Here is a 17,503-nt window from a genome sequence, read left to right on the forward strand (position 1 = left end):
TGGTATAAGAGGAGTTCCGCTAAACTGGTTCTCAAACTATCTTAAAAAAAGACTACAATACACATTTATTGTTAATACTGCATCTAGTAAAATGAGAGTAAACACTGGAGTTCCTCAGGGATCCATATTGGGTCCATTATTATTTCTTATATTCATTAATGATATTAGTCTAGCATGTAACCATGTTGACATGATTATGTATGCAGATGACACAAATGTGTTTTATAGTCACAATGATATTACTCAAGCTTTTGATACAATGAACCAGGAGTTATCTATACTTTCGGACTGGTTTATTGCTAACAAATTAACGCTAAATGTAAACAAATCAAAATATGTTATATTTAAGGCTAGAAATAAGTCAGCTGACACTACCTCACTAGAATTGAGGATGGGAAATGAATGTATAGTAAAAGCTACTGAAGTTAAATTTCTAGGCTTATTTCTGGATGAAACTTTATCGTTTAATTTTCATGTAAATGAGGTAGCAAACAGTATTTCTAGAATAATTGGTGTCTTAAACAAAGTGAAGTCTATGTTATCAAGTAAAATCTTGTTAACGGTATACAATGCACTTATATTACCTAGAATAACGTATGCTATCACAGTATGGGGTGCTACTTCTGCTACAAACTTAAACCGTATACATATTCTCCAGAAAAAAGCACTTAGAAATATTTGTCATGTTCATTTTATGCATCCTTCTCATCCACTTTTTATTTCAACCCAAACATTAAATATTTTTGACCTTTATACGAAACACACTGCTATATTTATGTATCAATATAAACATAATCTATTACCTGAATCATTTAATAACTTATTTAGTACATCTGCCTCATTCCATAATTACTCAACTAGAAACAGGTCAAACTACTGTCCACAACTAAAACGCACCAAAGTCGGACAGCAATGTATTTCCTACTAAGGAACACATATTTGGAACAATTTAACAGACTATATAAAACAATCCCCCACTTTAAGTTTGTTTAAACAGAGATTAAAGCAATATTATAACAATAGAAATATTTAAGTTAAGTAAATCACATTATGTTATTTTGGTTTGTTCTTTTTGTTTGTACTAATTGTTTGATCTTTTTGTTAGGGTTACATGCTTAAAGCACTTGTGCTTATTTTGTATCCCATTCCATTATCTTATTATTTGTATTGTATTTGTATATGTTTTTTTTTTGATTATGGAATAAAAATGTCGATGAATTGAATTGAATTGAAACATGCAGTTTGGATATGTTGATCAAGACGAGGTTGGAAAAAAGACTTTTTTGCATCTTAACTTTGTGTCATTCACCATCTACACTGGCTAAATCCCTGTAGGTTTTAGGTTTTAAATACAAATCATAGCCCAGTCACACTAGCATTTTTCTAATTGGTTAAAACAGCACTATTGTCTAAGACAATATTACACAATATGTAGTTTTTGGAAAGCATTGTTGTGTTGTTATATACTCAAGCAACATCTTGCTAAACATGAATTACATATTATAATTGAATAGTAAATGTTGATTAATTAGAAGGAAAAAAAGCCAATGATTAGCCTAATTAATTACAAATTGAAATCAAAAGTTAATTATGTTTCAGCATCATATTGGATAAATTACTCTTGTATTACTCTTGGTTTAATTGAAGAGGAAGGAATCCAGCTTTATAGTATGTCTTAAAACTTAAATGTTATAATAATTTTATGTTTAATTCAATGTTTCTAGGAAAATATTATAATCTACTGTACCATATTCTTATAAAAATTAAACAACTTTACTTAAAGATGTATTGTCCCTTTGACTAATTAAAAAAAAAATTTTACAAAAATCTTTGAAAAAAAAGTGGGTAATTTTGAAGTATTATAATAAATATTAACTTTCACCAAAAATTAGTTGAAAAAAAAATTATTTACCATAACTGAAATACAGACGTTTTTTTGTTCAAAAAATAACTTTGACTTCCAGTCAAAGTTTTCGATCAAAATATATCTCATAATGCAACGCGCTTGTTTGGCTACTCTGTATGCATAATCATAAAACTTTCCTCGCGATCTGTGTAAAAACACCTTCTCAACCGTGACGAGTTGTAAACAATCCTAATTAGTATCATGCATAATGCACACTCGTGGTTTGAAATCTTTGTTTACTTTTGCTGTGACGATTTTCCAGACGAAATGTAATCAAACTAATTTACCTGTTAATTACGTAAACTTGATGTTTTTGGCTCGAATTTTCGACTTAAAGTGAATAACTTTAATATTACTTTGATATGGCCAATTCAAATTTACAATATCTTGACTTTCATTTTTTTGTGTTTCAAGGGACAATACATCTTTAAGTTAAAGTAAACCGAATACTAACTACTGTATACTAAATAAATTGTGTGTAAAGTTAATCAAAATCCAATTCCTGAGGAGATAAAAACACAAATTTGAAGGATGCACGTTGGACGCCCATTCTTGGAAACTGCCTGTTCACACAAGAATGATGTCCATAACATAATCATTTCTGCAACAATATTAATTTAGCAATCATATCAATGAATGAATTTATACCAGTTTATTGTAAAATTGATGCAATAAATATAGCAACATTAGGAATATTATTATTATTAATTTTACAGAAATAGACACCACAAATTAATGTTAATACATAGCAGTTTTTGTCAGTCACAAATACAGTCTATACAAAAAGTTAAATTGGTAGTTTAAACTGAAGTACATGTAAACTGGCCTAGACAATGTATATGCCAGGATAGGCCTGTAAATGTAATGCCTCTTTTAGCACATCAATTTTTTTCCCACAAAAAATGTCATATACAGTAGGTGTATTAACATTATTGATGGCTGGATTTCGTCCAATAGATTCATCCAGTGGTTACAAATAATCTTAAGGATGATCCTGTTCTGTATTAAATCTATAAATAACTTTCATTGAAAAAACAAGCATCTAGAGAGCACTAACATCACATGCTAACCGGTTTTATACAACAAAAGAAACATTAAACATCTGATTCTGAATGTATTTTTTTGTTAATGAAAGCCTAAATAATTACAGGTTAGTTTTTCTTAACCAACTGTATCATTAACTGTATAAAGCTAGTCTAGGTTCTAGACTGAATTTCAACTTACTTATGATAAAAAGATCAATATTTTTGGCACACATGGCGTTTCATACGTATAATGCTTGAGCTCGGACTAGACAAAATGCAAAAGGATGTCGACTGGTAGACTATTACATAAATAAGACAATAAATACAGACTTGAGCTCTGTCTACATATCAAATAGTTTGACAAAAAAAGTGTGATATTCCCAAATATGGTAGTTATGACATCATCGTGTCCATACAGTATATGGGCACATCACAATTTTTTGTCACATGTAAAGTTTGATAGTGTGACAGAGCTTTAGTACACTGCAAAGCTAGATGAAGCGGTATATATGCTAGCATTTTTTTATGGGGACTTTCAGTTGCAATACACTAGCCTACAGTACTTTATACAAATGTCATCCCATTCATGTTACCTGCATGTTTAGGTATCAAGTCATGATAGCATTCATCTATAAATGTTAAATAATCAGCTGAATTCACAACTGAGTTGAAAAAAAAAGTAAAAACTAAAAGTTAATTTTGAAATGTGTTGTAGAGTATGTTTGGAGTTTGTAGCTACAATAGGGGATTTGAGGTTGTCCCTGATCGACCAAATTATATTTTTGTTTTGCTTATTGTGTAAATGATGAAATAAATGTTGAATAATAAAATGAATAGCCATTTATATAATATCTTTGTTTCTTTTGTATTACCGTATTATTTTAATAAACGTCTGGGGCCTTATTCCTCAAATAAACGCCCCGACACATGCGTATACACACAATATTGTATTAACACATTTCTATTTGATAGTATAATTCATTGACTTCCATGATCTACAAAAACATTTTGATAGAATATTTACTGTATTTTTTCACTTTGAAAATGATTTTTTTTTCATATTTAGGGAGAATTTATTTGATTAAATACATGTTAAAATATCATTATTATCATTATGCTAAAAAAAATAACCGCCTCTCTAATTGCCCCTCTAAAAACCCCTGGCGATTTATTAGAATAAATATGGTAACCTTGAATATCTTCTTTCTTTGCTAATTAAATAATTTTCTAAATCAACTTTTCAGATGTCATTTGCACTTTGTGAACACTGCTCTTAAAATGACTATAGGTAAATACTTTTCTGTCGCACACATACAGTAAATTTAATCAAACTATAAAATTAACAGTAAAAAAAAAAGGACGAGTTTCAATTATTATTTTGTTTGCACACTATCGCGCAGATGATGGATTGATTATTTTTTTATTTTATTGCTTTTGGCGCTTCATGTAATAGATCCTGTCCCAAGCAACCTTGAAAATTTAAATAATAATTTTATTCCGATTATTGTAATATTTAATAGGTTAACATTATGAGAGAAAAATGTAAAATGTATTGCATTTGCAGTAGTAAAAAAAAAAACAGTTATCTTAACAGTCAAATTCATAAATAAATGTTTCAGAAAACTACCTACATTATTTATTAAAAATAAAAATATACAGAAATACCTGTTTTATAATTAGGAGATATTGTATACTCTCTATAGTGTAATTACAGTTAAATCAGTTTTTTAATTTTTAAAAAATGTACTGAATTGAAACCTGTATTGAAACTTTTTATGTAGGACGGTGGTGAGAGTATTCAATAAAAAATGTAACGTTCTAGTTTTTTTTATCCCTATCTTGATAATTACGTCATTAGACATTTATTGTTGGAACTATCAATATCATTGTTGTTCATCATATCATCATTTTTTTCTTTTTTTTCTTTAATATCTTACAGAGCCCTCAAAGGCCCTCAAGATCAGTTCCTTCACTGGAAGTTGGAATAATTGGATCACCCTTATTAAAGATTGTAATAAATAAAATAAAAATTGTGTTTTTTTTTATTAAAATAATTGTATTATTATTTCTTTTTTCTTAATACTAATAATGCTAATAGTCATACATTGCCACCTGACACCTGTTTGTATAGATAACATATTTTGTTTACTTTTTGTAGACAAATAAAATAATATTCTATAAAAATAAATACAATTAGAATAATATTAATTTTATGGTTACAATACAATACATCTGGTTATAGTACATGGCAGTGGTATAATTGAATAATATAACCACATTTTTTATTATTAATTTCAAATTTATTAAAATATCATACAAGCAGTTGTCCAATATTTGCAATTTCACTGTAGTACAGCAACTAAATTAGGAAACCTTGAAAACGAAACACATAAAATTTACCATATAATGTAAATTTTCAACAAGAAATCTATTCCTTTCCCCCCTGTTAATGTAAGGATATTAGTAATATCAAATGAAAGAAATGATTTCATCCCCAACGGGATAATAAATATTAAAGATATCGAAATAAATGATAAATGCATTAAGCATTAGTAGAAATTTTCAAATAATTTTAATCCCGAATTAAGAAGATTGTGGAAGGAATCGAAATGGCTTTCACTTTTAATCATCAAAAGCTGTCTATACCGTCAAATAGTATTCTTTTAAAGAGCCTCTAGGCAGATCGAACAAACTGAAGTTATGTCTGATAATTGCGTTTAAAAAGAAACACCAAAAAAACAAAGATGACCACAATATTGTAAAGAAAGATGAACACATTTTGAATCTCTACTGAGGGAAATGATAAAGAATATGTAGGGCCAGGCTAGATAGGCAGAATATGATTACTCAAAATCATAGTATCATTATAATTTTCTACAGTAAATTTACTTTTTTTGAATAATTGTAACAACATATAGTCATTTTCTAAATAAATGTTACAAAACAATAGTATTTTACAGTATTTGAATTGAATTGGAGACGTATACATTATTCACTTTGTGCGCACAACATGCTTGTATTGGGCCTGCTATCTTGGTGCGATATGAGTGGACTAGTAAAATAATTTTGTTTGGACTAGTGAAATCTAGTGAATTCCCAGTGGGAAGATAAGTTGGTTTGCAGTTAGTATCGGAGTAAAATCAAATAAAATTAAAATAATTATGTGTAAATCATTTTACATAGCCTAACAAAACTCTGGAAATAACTTAAGTTATACACTATTTTGAATTTAGATTTAAACATTGAAAATACACAGCAAAATAGTGTACTAATATTTTAGTAACATAAAACCTTTTGTTTTTAGAAAAGAAAAAAAAGACTTTTAAAAACCTTCTACAGTAAGTTATGTTACACAGATCTAAGCAGTGGAATGCCAGACAACCAAACAAATCTGGCCATTAATTTGAGGTACATTATGATTATGAATGGAGGTGGTTACACAAAGCACTTAATTTTTCTTTTTAAGCTTCTGTATGATTACTGTGAGTACATATCTTCATTAGTATAGTAAGTGCTGTAGTAATATTTTTCTTTTGCCCAAGGGGGAAAAAAATCTCTCCTTTATTTGACTGATGGTTATATTATGTAGAGATAAAATTGTAGAGGGCGGTAGTTGTTTTGCTATGTTCTTCCTTCATAAAATGCCAATGTACATAAATACAATACAATACTTACCGTCAGAAATTGAAACTGAATTGAAAAACAAAATTATGATTTAATTTCTGCCATAAAATATTGTACAAATCCTGTGATTTAACTTTTATAGGGCAGCCTACAGGTACGAGGTAGTGAGTGGGCAATTGGACGTGTACACGTGCAGATGCATCTCGTTGGGCTAGCAAAGTTTTATCTTACTGGGAAAGTAGTAATTATAGTTTGACTGGCAAGTGGGATAGTAGTTTACATGGAAAGTAGAATTAAAGGTTAGTTGGAGCAGGGAAGAGTTAAATTACATCATTTAACTCTTCCCTGGTTGGAGTTCTTCAGTTGTGCTTCAATCCGGGCAACTGGAGTAGTAGCAAATTAGCAGGCAACTAAATAGTTGCCTGACTATTTGTGTTCAAATCCTGTCTGATGTCATTATTCTATAAACTTTCTTTCAGCTAAAGCATCTTGTGTTTTTTGTAGGATTTCCAACAGTCTGGATCCAAATAGTTATCGACACTCATTGGTCATTCTGCATAGTTTAAATATTGAAAATGTAAAATATATAAAAAAGTAAATTTTGAACTTACCATCATAAACGTTGGTCGGATGAGTGGTAGGTAACTTGATACGAGTGTTATGTTGTGGAAGGTTTGTCTCGTAGCCAACATTGTACTAATGAAATAAAAACATTCATAATCATATTGGTGGTATATTAATATCTATAATAATTGTTAAAAATGTGGACATTTTGGGGTGGGATAATAATTGGGTTTCGTTACAATGGACTTACCAAGTGTTGTGTCCTAAAATAAGGGGTGGGAATATATTCGATCATGAGATTACGATTATATTCGATCATGAGATTACACCTTACACTTACAGTATAAACGGCAGATTTACTGCAACCATAAGTTTTCTTTATCCTCTACCCAGTCAAAGTTTGCATTTAACGAATGGGGAGGATATTAGAAGAGGGAATGATTGTATTATCAGGGGCGTACTAGACAAACTTTAGGCTGAAACTACAGTAGGCATAACAAGGGGGTAACTTGCAACTGTTGTTTGTTTGAAATAATGTGTGATATGAGAGCTATTACAATTGATTAAGCTGAAAATTTACACCCCTGTACTAATTTAAAAGTTTTCAATTGAAATGTTTTTGCAATACTGTACTACGTATTGTACGAAAGGGAAAAGTAAAATGAAGCAATACATAACTGGATGAACTAAATATAGAAGTTTTAAACATGCAGGCATCAACACAATAACAAACTGTGTAAAGTGTAATGTAAAGAAAACTATTTAATATTGTAAAAATATGGAAAATATTATATAATGAAAATAATTTGTAAAACTATCCATTAGAGAAGGAAATGACATGCACATATTATGTACCACATTCATGATAAATTACAAGTCAAATAAAAATTCACGATCAAGCCAAAATATTAATGCTTATGATTTTTCATTTGCAACCTTCTTAAACATAAATCAAATCTTACGTTGAGAGACATTGATTTGTGGATGAAGAAATGTTTTGATAAATTGGAAGATGCGTCCACGTTCAAATTACTTATGCCACTCAGCCCTTAAAGATTACAACTCGAGGCAATCAATTCCCTCCGATGGTCACATTTGTTTCGCGATTAATAAAACTGCCTTGCATTTTTCTCTACTTTTTCACCTATTTTGACTGCTGTTTGAGTGAACATTTTCTTGTCATGTGACGAGGTTGTGACGGAGCAATTAGTCGATGAGGAACCCTACCAATAAGTCATTACAGCTTAACCAACGCATTAAGTAAATGAATATTTTCTAATTTTGCAATAGCTCTAAGGATGCCATTAGAGTAGTAGTTTTAGTTTTCATCTATCTCGTAAGAAATAATTGAACAAATGCGTTTCTGAACACAGATCATGAAAATAGTTAGTAAACACTACAGTATTAGAAAAAGATAAAGATAGCAGTTACATCAGCACTATAATTTATTATTCACAAATTCTTGCCAACTACTGTACATGTCAATGCATGTCTTACTCTTAGCATCAAAAGATTTAAGAAAACTTTATGACTAGTTTTGTAACTAATGTTTTTTTTATTGCTTTGTTCTTATTTTTATAAATGTACCTGCCTAGCTAAGGGACATGCTCATGGCCTCTAAACTGCCCCTTAATTGCCATTAATGTTTGGTGTTCTCTCGAAGCAGGTTTTGCCAGCAAGATTTTCTGGACTAATTGTCTCCAACCGGTATTCAAAATGGTTTAAGAAAATCATACACACTTATCTAGTAGTACACTAGTCCTAGATCACCCAAAGCCTACAGTATATTTTGTCAATTGGATAGACACAGTACAATATTCATTTTTGTATTTTGTAGATTAGTTCCACCGATATTATATCAATAATTATAATATAATAATCGTTAATTCGCTTAAATTGCTGGACTAGAATTAACTACAGTATATTGGGGAACACTGCATCAATGTGTTTGGTATTAATATGTATGTTTTGTAATAATTGCTGAGAATGAGCAGGGAAGAGTGAATCTTCCCTGAGATGAGATACAGTATAGTAGGGAATTCTGTTTTTCTATTTGTAATGGTTTTTTTTTCAATCTGTTTTCCATCATGGTTTGTAACAAGTAATAATTAACTAAATATAAATACTAATACTTTTTTTTTGTTTTTTTTGGGTTTTTCAAATTAATTAATAATTATTGATTTTATTGAATAATAAATATATGAAATAAGTAATAAAATATAGTCTTAAACACAAATCATTATTGTTTTGTTGTTGAAAAGAAATAATAAAGTAAACATAAAAAAAAAAAAAAAAAACATTTCAAAGCTTTTTGAATCTGTTACCAGAGGTGATAGTAATGTATGCACTTTTTAAAACAAAGACATTGCAAATTGTATTATTATTATCATGTATTATTTAACATTCAAAATAAGGTCTGTTCTTTTACCTGAGGGACACTTCAGGGGATTTAGAAGTTTTCATTTTCTATATTTCACATGGTAATGAATAAATCAAATCACCATATTGTTTGATACGACGAGATTATTGTCAAGTTAGATCTACTGTACTGTACGGTTTGATTAGTGAAGAATAGTGGCACAGCAGCATAGTGATTACCATGGCTCTACTAATGAATGATATAATTTGTTAAAAATTTCATTTCTCTTCATGTTTGTGCATTTGTAATGTACTTTTACAATTATGAACAAAATTCTTTTTCTACTGTATATAAAGAAGATCCCAGCTTTTGCTAAAGATGTGAACTTGAATTGAATTGAGGGATTAATATTACTGGACTAGCATGTAAGAGGCATGGGTTTGAGACATGTCTATGCCACAGTGCTTTTTTTGGCAAAATACTTTACTTTCATTGTCTTTGACGTTAAAGAACTTGGTACACTATTCAAAAGGAATATGGAATCGTCTTCTGGTGTTTTTTTTATACGGTTTTGGATTGGTCCTCTGTCGTGTACTGAAGAGATCACTTGGTGTAAAGAAGAAATAAATTCCAGATGTTTGAGTTCAATGCTGGTTAAGTCAAATGACCAAAGCCATCAGCGCAAACTTGGTATTCTTAAGGTATGAACGCCAGGCTATTGATCTAGAAATTGTGGGTTTTTGTGCCAAACTAGTTTGATAGTGTAGACAGAACTTTAACATAGTTTTGTTTTTGAGAGACTGAGTAGCTACAAATACAAATAATATTTACCTCTTCTTGTTCCATTGTTGCCAATGTTTCTTCAAGGCCTTTATCTCCTAGTTCTTCCATCAATTTCAGCAGTTTTTCTTCGCATGTGGCCAGCAGATCCAGAACGTACTCATCTGAATCAGGTGATACTTGAGCTTGTGGCACATGACCTTTATTCTACAACAAAAATATAAACATAGTCAATTCAAAAGTAAAAATGTATGAGTTGATGGTTTTTTTTCTTTCACCTTATTTATTATAGAGGGTGACCCTAAAGAGCGTATAGTGACAATCAAGGGGTTCTCTCTTGATGAATGACAGTGGCTGTGTGTATGCTGGACACCGAGGTAAGATTTACTAGGTTCTTTAAAATGCACATGAGCCAGATGTTTACACTGGACCTATGGTTTATAGTCTTTACCCAAGAAGAATCATTTTACTACAAGCACCAACAATGGAGCGAATGAGGCTTGAACCCTTGCCATTTTTTTTACCATATTTAATGAGGGTGATCCATCCAGCTATTGCTGACCCTTAGAGGTTCACAAGACAAACATATACACAAGATGCTCTACATAAACAAAGTCTTATACAAGTCTTTGGGAGTGGAGTAATTTGGTCCTTAGAAAAAATACTGACATGTGCTGGGACTTGAACCCAGGAACCTTGGAGTGGTAGTCAAGCATCATAACCACCAAGCCACAACTCCACTCCTAGTGTTAATATGGCAAGGTACTACGGTTCCACTGTCTTAACCGCTTGGCCACTCACTCGCTCTTTCCATATGCTAGTTAGTGTGATAAAGGTGTGAGAATGAGTAGAAAGTTGTGTTTAGGCTTTTTACTACATACAATACTACTATTGTTTAGGGATATTGCTAACTTGCACAAGTGACCAAAAAAAAATGCATAAATTTCTCCAAACCATTTAAAAATATCAAGTCTTTTCACTAAATGTGAGAAAATATAATTAATGTTAGTATGATTTTTCGTTTTATTTGTATTTTTTGTTTTTTTATATGGAATTTGTTATTCTGAAATAAATTGATCAATATGGGCTAATATAATAGGCTAACCCATGAAAATTTATGGGGGAAAAAAATTGAAACGGATGTAATTTTGGATTTTATTTGTAAATTTCATAACTTTTCTTTTGTGTTTTAACAAGAAATTATCTTTCATATCCATTTAGGACGTAGAAAATTACCATACTTTTATCTGTCAATTTCATTAACATTGTCCAGATTACTGTATATAATAATAATTTGCATACCAATAATTCATACCAATTATAATACTATTTCACGGACATTTAATTTTATGATCCTTATGTAATAATGATAATTTGTTTTTTAAATGCATATGGAAAGACAATTATTATTATTAATTTTAATTACATATATCACAGGTGTTGTAAATGAAGATATATTTTATAAAGTAAAGAAATATAAATGGTTTATAGTCCTAATTCTTTGTTCACTGTAGTGTTACCACCAGAAAAATATACGGTTAGAGAATTTAAATGATGATTAGGCCTCGATTACAGCTAATATTTTTCTTATTGAATTGATTTGAATTTATCACTTTATATTTCAGAACAAATAACACAATTAACAGAAAATCACACTAGAATCGGATTTTCCCACAATTAGAGATTTGAAGATCGTAACAAATAGTTCATAGTACACCTAACAAGATCATTTATTTTATTTTTGTTATTAAAAATACATTCACTTAATACAGGTAATGTATTTTCTTTATTTATTCTCTTTCTTTTTCCTTTCTGTGATCGACTGTTTGTTGTTGACTCTGTATTTAGAGCAAGAGCAGCTGAACTTTTTCCAACGTTTTTCTGCCGCCATCACTTTATTCTTGTAATCGACGTTTGTTACTATATTTGAAACATGTTAGAGCACGTGATCAACTAGACTTGTAAAAAAGTTATTAATAGAAGTTACATACCTAGTTAATCGAGGTTCAATTGTAACTTACCATGACTCTACTTTATCATGAAATATTTCTATTCATATTCGCTGTTAATGGCATTAACAGGGTAAAAACAAAATATCAATGAATTTAACAAAAACAAGGCAGAAAAAAAAATTCCATATACAGTCGCAGCGAGCTCCACGTCCAGGGAAATGCAAATCAGCACTCAACAAATCTGGTAGTATCTCTGATAGTACTTTACTAAAGGGTCTTTCACCTGCTCTGGCACAGTTTCAACAAATCAAATCGAACATCAATGTTTAGTTTTTCATATGGATTGGTGCAAAGCCGCGTGGAGTGTTGTGAAAATGAAACATTCACATTTCATTTGATTTGCCGGACCGGAACCGTGCCGTAACAAGTGTGAAAGAGCCTTTAAGGAGGTATGTCCTGAAACCCTTTAAGGAGGTACTGTATGTCCTGAAAAAACAACAGAATATCTAGTAGAACACAAGTACAGTATACTCACAGCCTTGAGATGCTGTAACTTATCAGCAAGGTGTTCCACTCCAGACTTGACACTAACAAGTATTTTACTGCACTTATCCAGCTTTGTCTTTGAAATATCTCGTCGGTCTTCTTCTGACTTCAAGTGGCTCTGGAATTCCTCCAGCATTCGTTGACCACTAAAAACAATTCATCATTTAAATTATTATCATAATTTGCATACAGTGAATTCTCCAAATATCAGACACCCTTAATATGTCTGGTTTTCTAACAATTCTGGTATTCTGCATTAAAAAAAAATTGTAGTTTACAAATCTAAAATTACCAGTGAACTAGTAACTGAATAGACTGCATTATACACCATTTGTTTTTATCATTGATGTTATGCTTTGCACCAGAATTGTGTTTGAGAAAGCTTTATTTTAAGAAAAGTCTGGTTTGGAAGAAGTTGACAAAACTGAATAAAGAATGAATTGACCCGAGTTTCTGGTTTTCAGATGGTCTGGGATTGGGAGATTCGACTGCAATATAATTAATTACAAAACTGTAAAATGTTGTAATTTATATTAATTGAAATGAATGTTTTGATTTTTTGGGGCGGAGGAAAATAGTGATTTTTAAGACTGCTCGAAAACAGTGACAGCGCCCTCAGTATTTTAATATCAAGAGATAACAAACTTTCTATAGAAATATCTAATTTGGTACCTGGACAATTTAGCTTCTCCTGAGTATTTCATCTCTTCAAACTCCTGTTGCATTTTTGCTTTGTCTTCTTTCAATCTCACCAGTTGTTTCTCACCTCCTTCCTTTAACTCTTGCAGATGTTTAGTGGTGTCGCCTTGAGACTCAAATCTTAGCACTACTTCCTAAAATAAAAAAATGGTTAAATAAAGGTTTTAAATTTACAAACGCAAAAAAAGTCTTGAAGCACTGTGAAAACAAGAGAAAGGTAAAATGTCAGCACCCAAGTATGGGAATATGCCACCACTCCTAACCAATTTCTTTTAGCACCAGTAAGGTTGAGTCTTGGTCTTGCAGGAGCTACATAACTTTCTAAATTAGAAAAGCTATAGAAACAGGGAGGCATAAACAACAACCAATGACTTTAAACATTTTAAACAATTAAAAAGTCCTTTTTTTGGGAGACTTTTTGGCTTTTATTTAGAAGAATATACATAATATTCTATTTTTTTTTCACTCATTTTAATTCAAAAAGATAAACAGAAATTTCACATATTTAACTAAACAGAAATAAATATTGCATCTATACAGTATATAATAAGTTGCCTATTCAAATATATCAAAAATTAATTCTTTACAGTATATATTTTTATATATTTATGTCTGTTTATTCTTCAGGTTATTTTTTTAAAGATTTTTGAAAGTGTTAAAATAATCTAGATAGAAGTTATCAACATACCATTAAAGTAATGAATAAATCATCTTTATATATTTTAATAAAACACCCGATCAATGAACAGAGTAATCAATCACTCAATCAATAAAAGATACACATTATTTTTAGCTATGAAATACATCAAAATTTGTATGAATAAGGACTGAAGATGAATGAATAAACGACATGTATTAAATAAAAATGTCATTAAGAGACTGAGTAAATGGTTGAGTTGAGTTAATGAATGTGAAGGTATGTGAAAGAATAATGATGTATGAATGAAGAGATTAAATAAAGGAATAAATACTGAATGATGAATGAATGTGAAGGTATGTGGAAGAATAATGATGTATGAATGAAGAGATTAAATGAAGGAATAAATACTGAATGGTGAATGAATGTGAAGGTATGTGGAAGAATAATGATGTATGAATGAAGAGATTAAATGAAGGAATAAAGAATGATGAATGAATGTGAAGGTATGTGAAAGAATAATGATGTATGAATGAAGAGATTAAATGAAGGAATACATACTGAATGATGAATGAATGTGAAGGTATGTGGAAGAATAATGATGTATGAATGAAGAGATTAAATGAAGGAATAAAGAATGATGAATGAATGTGAAGGTATGTGGAAGAATAATGATGTATGAACAAAGAGATTAAATGAAGGAATACAGAATGATGAATGAATGTGAAGGTATGTGGAAGAATAATGATGTATGAATGAAGTGAATAAATAAAGGAATACAGAATGATGAATGAATGTGAAGGTATGTGGAAGAATAATGATATATGAATGAAGAGATTAAATGAAGGAACAAATACTGAATGATGAATGAATGTGAAGGTATGTGGAAGAATAATGATGTATGAATGAAGAGATTAAATGAAGGAATACAGAATGATGAATGAATGTGAAGGTATGTGAAAGAATAATGATGTATGAATGAAGAGATTAAATGAAGGAATAAATACTGAATGATGAATGAATGTGAAGGTATGTGGAAGAATAATGATGTATGAATGAAGAGATTAAATGAAGGAATACAGAATGATGAATGAATGTGAAGGTATGTGGAAGAATAATGATGTATGAATGAAGAGATTAAATTAAGGAATACAGAATGATGAATGAATGTGAAGGTATGTGGAAGAATAATGATGTATGAATGAAGAGATTAAATGAAGGAATACAGAATGATGAATGAATGTGAAGGTATGTGGAAGAATAATGATGTATGAATGAAGAGATTAAATGAAGGAATAAATACTGAATGATGAATGAATGTGAAGGTATGTGGAAGAATAATGATGTATGAATGAAGAGATTAAATGAAGGAATAAATACTGAATGATGAATGAATGTGAAGGTATGTGGAAGAATAATGATGTATGAATGAAGTGAATAAATGAAGGAATACAGAATGATGAATGAATGTGAAGGTATGTGGAAGAATAATGATGTATGAATGAAGAGATTAAATGAAGGAATAAATACTGAATGATGAATGAATGTGAAGGTATGTGGAAGAATAATGATGTATGAATGAAGAGATTAAATGAAGGAATAAATACTGAATGATGAATGAAATGAGTGAATAAGAAAATGAAGAATGAACTGTGAGAGTATGTGAAAGAAAATGTAATTAGATAAGGAATAATAAATGAAGTGAGCGAATAAAGGAGATAAAAACAACAATTGTGCCCTCTTGTTTACCTCAAGATCTGAGACTCCAGTAGCTTCTTTGATTGTCAGGAAAGCTTCTTCATATGTACTTATCTTCTTTTCTTGTTCTTCACCACTTATCAACTGTTTCAATTCTGACGTCAACTCATCCTGTTGCATTGATGAGCGTTGGAGCTGTAACGGAACGACAGAGAGACAGGGTAAAAATGTATACTTTAATTCTTTTAAATTTATATACTGTATTTATTTGAATAAACAACGCCCAAGGAAATTTTCTTAGGGGACGTTTATTCAAGTGAGGGGTGTATTTTTTGGGTGTAATTGGTAACACGTATAATCAAACGAATACCCGCTAAGATATTAAAAAATACAACACAATTAGTATCAAAAAGTTATGAAATACAGCAAAAAATTATAAAAATGTATAATATATTTCTTTTAATACACCATATTTATTTGAATAAATGACTCTGAGGGGAAGGTTTTTAGGGAGGGGGAAGTTGTTATTTGCTGGAGGGGTTTACATGAGATAGCCATTTTATAATCAAACAAAATCCCCCTAAGATATTGAAAAATGCAACAAAATTAATATCAAGAAAATAAAATACAGCAACAAATTGTAAATAAATTCTTACTCTTCGTTGTTCCACTCTTTCAGCATGCGCCTTCTTTTCTTCTGCCTGTTTCTTTAGTATTGCCAATGCTTCTTCTCTCTCCCTTCGTTCCCGATACACAGTCTCTTCATGTTTGGACAATTCAGCCTTTATACAAAATCAAAGTAAAAATCAATGCGAAACAAAAACACACAGTTAATTGGACCCTTGGACACTGAATTACAATAATGCATGTACTGTACACATCAACATGTATCTGTGCTCATTTAATAATTAAACCATCAGAAAAAAATAGTTTTGTAACGGCTTATAAAACAAAGATTAAAAAAACTTATAACAAATAATAACAAACAATATTTGAGATATAAAACCAACCCAATTCTCGGTACTGTATCTAGATTTCCCCCGTAAAATAATAAAATTCTTTAATACAGGATCATGTGTGTTTCACATGTATCGCCAGTATCATATACCATAACCTAACCTTTAACCTATCCTTACATGATACAGGCACCACAGGTACAATGATACACATTAGAAATGCTGATATTACAGTTATGATACTGGGGGCAAGTATCTCGCTTAAAGTAAATAGGATTCACCCCAAATTGGTACTCACATTGATATTATTTATAAATACAGGGAATAAAGGAAAATAGCTAATAAGAAATAGCTTGATATATCTCTTTAGAAATCAGTACCTTTGCTGTGTCTCTTGAAATCTGAGCATCTCTGTTCATTGCTTGCAACTCCTCTAGTTCCTGCTTTTGTTGCGCAATCTCGGCTTCCAACGAATCAAGGTCATTGCCAAAGGTCAGACTGTCCTTTATCATCTGGTCTTGTATGGAGTGGTACGTCTGATTAATGTGCTCGGCCTCGTTTAGTTTCAAGATCGCTTTATCAAGTCTGTTTTCGAGTGACCTTAAAGCCTGCATGAAAAATAAAAGAGGAGAAAATATAACAGTTGCAACATACAGTATGTTTGATCTTCCATTTTTTCATATACATATTCGCAACCTTGATAAGGGAACGCTATCAATTACCAGCACAGTGTACTGCAATTGGTCAGTTAATTACC

General features: G+C 30.6%; 1 protein-coding gene across 2 annotated transcripts in view; it reads right to left on the reverse strand.

Annotated features, from left to right (window-relative positions):
* Positions 1 to 17,503, reverse strand: part of LOC140046504 (outer dynein arm-docking complex subunit 3-like) — a 42,694-nt gene that overhangs the window by 10,217 nt on the left and 14,974 nt on the right. For both annotated transcript variants that reach the window (XM_072091165.1, XM_072091164.1), the window contains 7 exons: positions 17,127 to 17,354; positions 16,447 to 16,572; positions 15,842 to 15,985; positions 13,429 to 13,589; positions 12,746 to 12,902; positions 10,310 to 10,465; positions 7,167 to 7,251 (listed from right to left, as the gene is read on the reverse strand). In XM_072091165.1, coding sequence (XP_071947266.1) covers positions 7,167 to 7,251; positions 10,310 to 10,465; positions 12,746 to 12,902; positions 13,429 to 13,589; positions 15,842 to 15,985; positions 16,447 to 16,572; positions 17,127 to 17,354 — 1,057 coding nt within the window. The remainder of the gene's footprint in view (positions 1 to 7,166; positions 7,252 to 10,309; positions 10,466 to 12,745; positions 12,903 to 13,428; positions 13,590 to 15,841; positions 15,986 to 16,446; positions 16,573 to 17,126; positions 17,355 to 17,503) is intronic.

The sequence above is a fragment of the Antedon mediterranea genome, chromosome 4, assembly GCF_964355755.1.
Source record: "Antedon mediterranea chromosome 4, ecAntMedi1.1, whole genome shotgun sequence".
Taxonomy (NCBI): Eukaryota; Metazoa; Echinodermata; class Crinoidea; order Comatulida; family Antedonidae; genus Antedon; species Antedon mediterranea.